This window comes from Tiliqua scincoides, chromosome 5 (genome assembly GCF_035046505.1).
Source record: "Tiliqua scincoides isolate rTilSci1 chromosome 5, rTilSci1.hap2, whole genome shotgun sequence".
NCBI lineage: Eukaryota > Metazoa > Chordata > Lepidosauria > Squamata > Scincidae > Tiliqua > Tiliqua scincoides.
The window spans coordinates 133,113,250-133,124,073 of NC_089825.1; the positions used below are offsets into that span (position 1 = coordinate 133,113,250).

Below are 10,824 nucleotides of genomic sequence, written 5' to 3' on the forward strand. Positions count from 1 at the left end.
TGTGTTCACCACAGTGTCTTCCTGTCTGTCAATCTATCTATTTTTCTTTCTGTCCATTGATCCATGCTTAAAAAATTATTGAAAATACTCAAGAGTGCCCCTGCTATGTATCTTGGTAAGGTGATATGAGTGCCCACCTTGTGAAGAGGAAAAAAAAAAAGCAAAAAAAAAGCACTTCTTTTTCAAATACAGGGGCAAAGATCCAAATAACATCAGTGGAAATATTACCTGATTTCAAGAGAAGAAGGAAAGTTCCCACAACAACCAAGCAGACCTGGGTTTTAGATGAGGAATGCATCTTGCCGATGCTGAATGTATGGAATCAGCTGCAGGGAAGGTATTTCTCATTTGCTTCTTGTGTTTGAAAAGATGTCAGATAATGCAAACTCCTCCTGTGGCCTGCCTCATCCTCTTCCTGTACTTCACGGTTGTCGAATGAAGCGTATCTAACAAAATGAAAGGCAAATGTAATGCGAAGCTCTGGGTAGCCCTCTAGTGACAAAATAGAACGAAGAAAGCCTGTGGGTAGAAGGGAACAATTTAGGGTCTGTCTGCATTGCAGATTAAAAGTGGCTTGGATGTAACTAAGGGCCCAATCCCAGCACAGGAGCAGCGGTGTTAACCACCCAACACTATATCCTGTGCTGGATACAAGCAGGCTTGTAGGAAGAGTATTAATAGTAAGAGTATTTATATACCGCTTTTCAACAAAATAAGTTCACAAAGCAGTTTACAGAGAAAAGCAAATATCTAAGGACTCCCTGTCCCAAAAGGGCTCACAGTCTAAAAAGATGAAGAAGAACACAGGAGGCAGCCACTAGAAAAGATACTTCTCGGGTGAGGTGGACCCATAATCTCCCCCTGCTAAAAAGAGGAGCACCCACTTGAAAAAGTGCCTCTTACCCAGTTAGCAGGGATTGTAGGAGAGGGCATTTGTCCCCTTACTCTGAGTAAAGCCCCAGCCTGTTCCATGGGGCTTCTCAAGTCTACATCAGCTAAATGGCTGGATTGGAGAAGCCCATTGGAGGACTTCCACAGAGGATAGAATTTGGAGGAGGAGGCCTCTGCCAATCCCACCCACCTTCCTGGGCTGGTCTCACCCACCCTCTTTCTGCCTTCGCTCCGTCCAGGAATGCCACCCCCACGCCCTCTGTCCACGCTTCTCACTCACCCACCTTGCTCAGCGCTCACCGCCTCTCCACCGGTGGCCAGGGCTCAAAATTTGGTCTCGACAGGGTGGCACAAACATGTGCCTCACGGCTCATTGGTGACACCCAGTGCCAGCACTGGGGGTGCAGCCCTGGCACTGAGGTACCTGAGGATTGGGCTGGGAGGTCTCTTCCAAAGGAACTTGGAAATTGTAGTTTTCCAAAGGTACTGTGATCTGTACCTGTGAACAGGAAGGGGGAAGAATGAGGCGGGGGTGGAGGGGTGTCAAGGGTGGGAAGGGGGTGGTTATTGGGGACAGCAGCTCCACCCATATCCTATTCCCCTTTCCCAGGTTTGATTCACCTATTTGGGTCCACTTGGAATTGCACCAGCAATAGCTGTCACAAGTCCATATGAAACCATTGGTGCACTGGAGACTTGCCCTGGAGAGCCCTTTACCCCATTAATGTGGCTGCATTGGCATTGGGGGGATTCACGTTGGACTGGACTGTGAGTTATGTAGCGAAATAATCTCTGGTCAACTTTTGCTGCTATCCTGGGTTTGATCTCAGGCCACAGATGAGCATTCTCTAGTCCCTGTTTCCAGAGGGGACAGCTGATGCTTTTGCAGTGGGTGGAGGTGGGAGGGGTTAGCTGTGGGGTTGCCATTTTGGTAAGCATTTGTACTACTGTGTTTACTGTGTTTTCAGGATATTAATTTATTGTGATTCTTCTCATCCTGAGCAGCCTTGGTTTACATTGACTGAAGAAAAGGCAGGATAAAAATATTTTAAAATAGAATACAGTGAAAAGCAGGACTCCTCCGCTGACAGGGTGTCATGCAGCTTGCAGGTGTCCCTGCAGAGAACCAGCTCAGTTGAGAGCCCTCCAGTCCCTCCCCCTGCCAGTTTCTGTTCAGGTCTCCTCCTGTTTCCCACCACTGTGTCACCTGCAGCACAGTAATACACCCCGGCATCTGCCATCTCCACCTGGTTGACGAAGAGCTCCGTAGACTTGTTGGCCTTGTCAACTGTCATCCACAACTGCTTGGTTTTATCAGTATCAGAGGTCCCAGAGAGGACTAAGTGAGGAGCTGTGTCACGGCTATGCTTGTACCAAAAGACCACATAGGCTGACGAAACACCATGTGTGCAGGAGATCTGTGCTGTCCCTCCCAAAGAGGCTGAGACTTCAGAAGAGTGAGAAGAATCCCCAGCGATTTCTGAACCTGGGAAAGATGATCAGGCTTCCATCACATTTCTCTGCTGTCCTTGTATATACTATACGCTGACTTTTTCTTCCTGCTCGCTCTCGCTCTCGCTCTCTCTCTCTGGCTTGCTCCCTCACAAAGCAAGAGTACAGCCTTTTACCCAATAAACAATAATGTTGCCTCTCTCACCCCCTGCCCCTTGTCCTCCATTCCCTTCTTTAAAACTCTTATAACTTTGGACAGCTATGCTCAACTCACACATGATCTTCATAGCTAACTAAGGGCCCAATCCTATCCAACTCCGGTGTAGCCACAATGCAGCCTCATGGTAAGGGAGCATGCCTGTAAGGGCCTAATCCCACCATGATTACTGTTTTATCACTATAGTATTGTTTGTTTGTTTAAAACATTTATACCCCACCTTTCCCAAACCTGAAGGTGATGTACAAAACTTAATATACAAAATACCGCATAAATTTATAAAAGGAACAACTAAAATCTAGAACATCATTTAAAGCCAGCCCAGCAAGTAGTATCATATAATAAATGTAAAAACCCATAGGTAGTGACTAGTCCTCATTGTTCTATTATTGCTCAAAGTTGTAAAAGAAGTCACCTTCTTGGCTTTCCTCCTCAACCTCCTTGCAGAAACAGTGCTGCCATTGTGAGCATTGGCTAGTCAGTGGATTAATTGATCAAGGCATACAACTCAGGCTGCAATCCTAGCCTCACTTTCCTGGGAGTAAGTCCCATTGAACACAATAGGACTTACTTCTGAGTAGACCTGGTTAGGATTGTGCCCTCAGTGTCTGCTGGTATCACCTTTCAAAGCTGTCCCTGTGAGTTCCCCACTTACCCAGGAAAAGTAGCCCAAGAAGAGGCTTCCAAAAAACTAGCCAGGCTCTTGAGTGCATCCTGAAGAAGGACTTGGATGCTCCAGTTGGTGGGGACTTCTTGAAAGTGGCTGTAACTGTAGAGAAGGATTGTTTGCTCCTGCTCAAATTCACCAGTTGTGCTTTTTCAGCCAATTCCTCTCCTCTGCAAGTTATAAATAGAATCCATTGGGTTATCTTAGACAGCTGGTGAGCTCTTCCTGTGAGAAAGAAATAGTTTGGAGGCCACCTGGTGGAAGGAAGCAGGCATGGCCTCTGTGAAAAAGATGCTCTTGACAGCGTGGAAGGGGATGGATTAAATCTCCACACTGGTCCCTCAAAGTGGTAGCCCTTTCATGGCTGTATTTCAGTATACAGTGACTATACTAAAAGAGACACACACCCTTCTGGAGATTAATAAGGAATCTTGCTTAATGAGACTGTCCTTTCTCCTGAGGAGCTGAATTTTGCTGCAGTGACATGAGAAGCAATTCAGGTTCGTAACAGAATTTATACTATCGTCACTCAGTCCTCTCACCAGGATGTTCAAGGAGGGAAGCCAAATTCCACTTTAATCTGGCATGAAAAGGATCTGTTTGCAGTATACATAAATCCCCGGCACTTATCAACATCTTGATGAGGTTGCTTTGCATTTCAAGAAAAATTTTCTGTGAAAACTATTCCAGAACAACTCACAGTTTGGGATGATGATGTATTTTGGGGTGGTGGTGGTGGCAGTGGTGTACCTAGTGGGGTGGGCTGGGGCTTTCCACCCCAGGTTCCAACTTTGGGGGGGAGGGTAACACCACTAGCAGTGGCGTAGCTAATGAACGAGTAGCCCAGTGCAGAGCTCAAAATGATGGCCCAGAAGTGATGTCACAGCCGGAAGTGACATCACACCTGGGCTTTTTAAAAGTGCAAATTGGGGGAAACTTGCCTCCTCTCCCCAGCAGTTCACCACCCACTTGATCTGCCACCTCGCCCCAGCCAGTGGCATAGCTAAGGCATCTGTATGCTACCTGGAATCAAAGACAATTTTGTAGCTCCCCCATGACAAAATCAGATTTAATTAAGTAAATAAATAAACAAACAGCGTGCCCCTTATTGGTTAGAGAGACTGTGCTGGGGTGAAGATGGACAGTTATTCTTTCCATGCTAAATATAAGTGGACCCCCACTTGAAAAAGTGCCTCCTTACCAGTTAGCAAGAGTAACTGTATTATGATACATGGAAATGAGAGCTGACTTATATTAACACCTTATTGGTTCCACGCAGTGTCATAATAACATCCCATTGCCTCTCAGCACAGTCTCATAGGTCAGTTTTGAGTTAAAGAAATCCACTTTTTGTTCTATAAGGCAGTTGCATTTGTTTTCTGGTTAACCAGCCATAACTTTTGATAGAATAAAAATATTCCAATGAGGTTTGTTAAATTACCTTTGCAATGACATATAACATGATGGTATTATTTGTACATACAATTGTACGCCTCGTACAATTTTTTTTCATAATTTTGGCCACTAGTGTCAAGCTCAGCTTGTTGCCCCCCTAAAGCTTGTTGCCTGGTGCGACTGCTACCCCCTGCTCCCGCTTAGCTACTCCACTGACCACTAGTGGCTGAAATTGTGAAAATCGTGGTTGTTAGGAATAATGCCATCATGCTATATACCGTTGGATGCATAATTTACAGCAGAATGCAATAAAAAAAACTGAGTGAAATATCTCTATCCTATCAAAGTTATGGCCAAAAAACAAAAATACAAGTGACTCATGTAATATAAAGTAATTTCCATAACTCAGAACAGACCAATGAGACTGATAATTCAAAGAGCCAATGAGACATTATTATGACACAGCATAGAACCAATAAGGTGTTAGTGAGGTCACACCCTGGGGAGGGTGACAAAGGGGTGGATCCAGTATTTGTGTTTAAGGGAGGCCATGAGCACTACCTTAACTCCAGAGTCCAGGTCAACCAGATGGGTACACCTGGGCTCCCGCCTGGATTTGAAGCCTAGATCTATCTTCCAGGTAGACTTGGGCTCCCATTCCAAGTTTGCTATCTGGACCACCCTCTGGAGCCACATCTTCCAGGTGGGTAGACTTGGGCTCCTGCCTGGACTTTAAGCCTAGATCTACCTACCCGGTAGACCTGGGCTCCCATTCTTAAACTGCCCTCTGGAGCCACCTTTTCCAGGTGGGCACAATCTGGATTCTAAACATTCATGGTGGACTATAGTGGTTATTAACCATGATGGCTACATTGAACCTCCAGATGCAGGGGCAGTATATCACTGAGTACTGTGTGCACGGAAATGAGAGCAAGGGAGGGCACTGACCTTCCTCCATTGCTTGTGGGGAAAACTGCATTTATTTTCTTGACATTATTATTCATTTCATGTCATGACTATTACTTTCTCTCAGTTTCACCTACCTCACAGGTTCGGTGGCACCGAGAAGGGCTGCCGCCGGATCCTGCGCCTCCCAGGCTACCGTAGGAGGCTCCTCGGGAGAAAGGGATGTTCGTTCCCAGGTAAGGTAAGCAGCTCCACAATGGGGCCACTCACTTTTCAGGTGAAGGCACTCATGTAGGGCACGTAGCCCAACATGAGTGGCTTGGATCTTGTGAAGTGGAGCTCTGCAGACCCGCCTCCCATCCCTCCCTCAGGCACGCCTCCAGCCTGCCCCCTCCACGCATCACACCTCACCGTCACGCCTCCTCCCTGCCCTCTCTCCACCCCCTGCTGGCCTTCCCCCTCCCCGGAATGCCCCGCTTGCCAGGCCACTGCTTAGCGGTCCAGGAGACCACGAGCAGCGGAAGCTGGGCAACCGCCCCACACTAGCCCAGCATTGGCCGGCGCTGGGTTAGCACCAGCTGGAGCCCAGCAGTGAGGCTGGAAAGCATGCCTTATGGCACGTTTGTGACAGTGCTCGGCGGCACGGATTGGGCTCCGGGTTGTTGTGAGGACAAAAGAAGGGGGTGGACTGTGCACACCACCCTGAGCTCCTGAGAAGAAGGGTGGTATAAAAATATTTTAAAAAAATATTAATTAATATTTTGAATTAGTTAATTAAATAATGGTAATAATTAATTAAATAATTTTGTTGTACAGGGGTGTCAAAAATTTATGGGACCCGGGTGTCAAATGACCTAGCTACACCACTGGATGGTAGTGGGGTCTGTGCTTAGAAAACATTTGAACATGGGAAGCCTTGACTTTATTGAACTGAATGTAAACATTGGCCTAAACTTTACAGAATTCTGGTGGCACGTGTATTAGCGCGCCACCGGCGTTTACCCTGCCCCCTCACGAGACACAGGACGGGCCAGCCTCACAGCTGATTGGCTGGGGGCTAATTGGTCTGGGGCCAGGTGCAGGCTGCACAGAGAAGCCCGCGCAGTCGGGACCAGGCAGCGGTCACCCACCCGCCCACCCTTTGGCAGTCCGAGACTAGCTGGTCGCCTTCTGGGGCCGGGTAGGAATTTTTGCCATCAGCCTAATTGGCACATCGGTTGGTGGTTTTTTTGCCTACCCTAGACTGTGGAGTTAGGGGCGGAATGGGGTTTTTCCATAGGTCTTCTTGGTCACTTTAGGCAGGTGTCGTGTGGGTTTTGGGTAGGTAAGGTCATATTGGTGTACACCGCAGGGTGGCAAGGGCCGGGTGGACTCCACGCTTGGTCATGCTGGCATTCCCGGCTGGGTGACGCAGGCTGGATGAACCTCGGCCTGGTGGTAAAGGCGCACCGCGGGTTCGCTCGGGTGGCCTGAGCTAGCCTGCCACCCTGCCCCTTCGGGGTGACAATGAAGGGGGCAGCAGGCTTGTACTGACGCTGCCCAGAGTCTGGTGTGGTCGCCCAAATCACTATAGGGGGAAGTAGATGGGCAGCTTTGTTTCCCCCATGTAGAACACGCATGACTTATTTGTTAGGCCCTGTTGCAATCTGAAGTATATTTAAATAGTTAATAAAGTGGCCCTTTGTACCATATGCCCGTGCCTGTGTCTTTATTGGGGGGTGCTGGGTAATTTGCTTGATCTTAAAAGGTTTTAAAATTCTTGTTCTGTTTAGAAAGAAACAGTAATGTGCATTCATACTTGTCTCTGTTGCAGCTGCCACCCTGACACAGGCCAGGAAAGCAATGCTTACTGCACAGCGGGGGCACCAGAGCGTAGCACTGTGTCACTCAGAGCACAGAAGTACGTGGCAGAATCCTCCAGAGTCACCCTACTGATGGAGAGGATGCTGCTCTTTCGGTCCTCAGCTACAATCAAGGCCCCCTTTGGATCCTCCATGTTCACTTTTCCTTTGTAAGTAGAAGTGAGGAAACGTGGACCTTGGTTGGGGAACTGCCGGAACCAAAAGACATTTTCGTTTGATATATAGGAGTGATTGCAAGACAGGTTCATTTCTTTTCCGTTTGATGCCTCCGCGAAAGGATCTTGGGTGATTTTCTCATCTTTGCACAGGACACCTGAAAAATCCAAGAGAGCAGGGAATTAACATCCATAGCACATACCTGGAACAGATGGGCTTCCATACACGAGTGTGGTCTCCCCTGAATATCTTAAAGCGCTGAAATTATTATCTCATCCTAATGTCCTTTCAAAACTTGAGTGTGTGAGACATGTCCTACAAGAATCATTTTGCAATCTGATGGGCATGCATAGATGGCTGTAGATCTGAATTGCTTCTTATGTTTCCACAAAGATGAGAGATTCTTATCTAGTCCAGATCATGGGATCCAAAAGCAGGAAGAATACCCAGCCTACTGGCTAATGCATCATATTTTATTATGAATGCACAATTCATACGGGAACACAAAGGGGACAAAATTAATATGGTGCTAAAGCACTTAACGAAATATTAAAAAAAAACAATTTAGTGAAAAATTTAAATGAAAACTGAAAAATGATACCCACTTAAAAAGAAAAGCATCAGAATGGATGAGACCAAGGTGAGCGGCATCCTTGTTGAGTGTCTGCAGTGGATCTTTATAAAATCCCAAGAAATAAGCTTGCTTGCTTGCTTGCTTGCTTGCTTGCTTTCTTGCTTTCTTTCTTTCTTAGAATACAGTTTTCTGAGTGAGAGAATCTCCTGTTCACTATATCAGAGGAGCAATAAACTGGCACTGCCTGAGAGAGAAGGTGGTTGTAGGAACAGACTAGCCCTTGATGTGCCAAATGCCAGAGATGCCAAGCTTGAAGAGCTGTGGCATGAAGCAGCTGTTGACCTAGTAAGGCTAAGCAAGAAGCAAGCTTTCAAATGCCATTGACCTCATTTCACCACCTTGTGGTCATTTGTGTGAACTGCATGTCTCTACTTCATTTGCTGGGTCATCATCAGATTTTCCAGTTATGCTTACCTGCTCATCTGATCAAAAACACCAGTGCACCTACAAGTGTCCGAGACACTTAATAATACATTAATAATACAGATGGAGCCTATTTATCTGCGTTAGTTCCGTTCCGTGACTTGGCGCAATTAACAAAAAATGTGTTGTGCTGAGTTCCATAGAGTTACGCAAATACACTGCAGCCTGACACTTCCGGATGGAAGGAAACTAAGGCAGCTGTTATCAATCCCCTTCCCTCCACTCTGTACTCAGCCCTCCCCATTGCCAGCTGCCCAGCTTCTTTCACATAGGATGCTGATCTTTTAAGAGTCCAGCACGATGCATTTCTACTCAGAAGTAAGCCCCATTCCAGTCAATGGGGCTTACTCCCTGGAAAGTGTGGAGAGGATTTTAGGCTATATCTCATGCTTTGCTTTGTGGGAAGGCTTGCTTGCACCATGGGGAGGGGTTGCTTGTGTTGGTGATTGCCTGCACCATCTCAATGGGGGGGGGGGAATTTGGCAAACACTCCCTGGGTTTTTTAAAGCAATCCCCTCTGTTGCTACCACACCTGCTCCTGTGTGTGTGTGTATGAGAGAGAGAGAGAGAAAGAGAGAGAGCGAGAGTGCTCCACCTTGCTGCACATGTTCTGGCTACAGAGATTTTTGGCCCCCTCTTCCCTCTTCAGTCTCTTTGCTGGCTCAGGGGCTCCAGGAGTGTTACTGTTCCTTTGCAAGGGGAACCTCTTCCAGGGCTCCAGGGCTATTTCCCTGCCTGGGCAAGGCAGAGCCTTTTTGCAGTGTTTTGGGCTGCCTGGAAATGGAGCGAGAAGCCAGTGCAGGGCAAAGGAGGCAAAGGTGTGTGTGACTTTCGGTTCCCCCACCCCATTCATGTTGAGACAAATCCGCAGATAAAAAATCCATGGATAAATAGGCTGCACCTGTACAGTAGTAAGACACTCTGGGAATAACTCCTACTTCTGGACACTGATGTATTTTTGTTGAGTTGTGGGGGGAGGGGGGAGAGTCTCTTAGGAAAAATTTGTGGCAAATTGACTAGCTGGCCTGTAACTTTGTGGACATTCATCTTAATGATCATAAAATTCCTGTCCCTAAACATTGATCAAAGATTTTTAAGATCTTACCATGTGTATCATCTTAACACAGAATGAGAGAGAAGCACTTATTGCACAGCAGAGGCATTGGAGCGTAGCACTGTGTCGCTCAGAACACAGAAGTACACAGCAGAATCCTCCAGAGTCACACTGCTGATAGAGAGGATGCTGCTCTTTCGGTCGTTCGCTATAATCAAGGCTCCCTTTGGATTCATCATTAACTCTGTCCCTCTGTGCTTATAAACTAGAAGATGTGGACGTTGGTTGCGGAACTGCCGGTACCAAAAGACGGTTTCACTTATAGCAACAGAGGGGTGTGTGCAAGAAAAATTCACTTCTTTTCCATCAAATGCCACCACATGGGAATCCTGGATGATCTTTTCATCATCTTTGCACAAGACCCCTGAAAAGTCAAACAGGACAAGGAATAAAATATTCATAGTATTTATCTGGAACAGAGGGACTTTCCTAGACTAACTTGATCATTTGCATATCTGAGTGTATTTACATTACCAACTTTATCATCTCAAATGCTTTTTTAAAAAATTCCTTCTGCAAGGCAAGCGATAATTTTTGCTAGAATCAATCCAATCCTCTAAGGGCAGGCCAGGGCATATTTGTGCTCCCAGGTCTGTATGCCTTCTCCCTGTTTATGTCCTTATTACTTCCATAAAGAGGATGCGACATCCTTATCTGACCCAGGTCATGAGGTCCAACAACAGGATGAATTAAAAATAAATAAATAAATAAATAAACCTGTTGACAGAAGCGTTTTATTTTACTATGAACAGAACACCCAGCCAAAGGGGGCAGAGAATGAAGGATAAACAGAGAGAGGAACAAGTTTTTTGTTAATGAATGACTTAAAAATTCTACCCACCTAAAGAGGAAAGCATCAGAATTAAGGAGACCAAGGTGATGGGCATCCTTGTTGAGCATCTGAAGTAGATCTTCATAAAATCCTAAGAAGTCACCTTCTTTTTTTTGTTCTTTCCAGAATAAACTTAACGGAGTGAGTCGCCTGCTAACTGTATCTGAGAGAGAAGGTGGTTGCAGCCCTAGATGGCCAATGCCAGAGATGTCAAGATTGAAGTACTGTTGCATGCATCAGCTGTTTGATCTGGGGGGGGCTGAGTGAAAAGAAAG

General features: G+C 46.4%; 1 long non-coding RNA gene and 1 gene segment (V, D, J or C); both read right to left on the minus strand.

Moving 5' to 3' along the window:
• Positions 1–233: 233 nt before the first annotated feature.
• LOC136654112 (uncharacterized) lies at positions 234–3,394 on the minus strand. Its single transcript, XR_010794581.1, has 4 exons — positions 3,216–3,394; positions 2,139–2,377; positions 1,176–1,390; positions 234–446 (listed from the first exon to the last, which is right to left on the minus strand). It is a non-coding gene; the product is annotated as an uncharacterized lncRNA (long non-coding RNA).
• Positions 3,395–7,374: 3,980 nt separating this feature from the next.
• Positions 7,375–9,893, minus strand: LOC136653642 (T cell receptor alpha variable 4-like). The segment is given in 2 exon segments: positions 7,375–7,703; positions 9,830–9,893. Coding segments are annotated over 2 exon segments (393 nt in total).
• Positions 9,894–10,824: the final 931 nt, after the last annotated feature.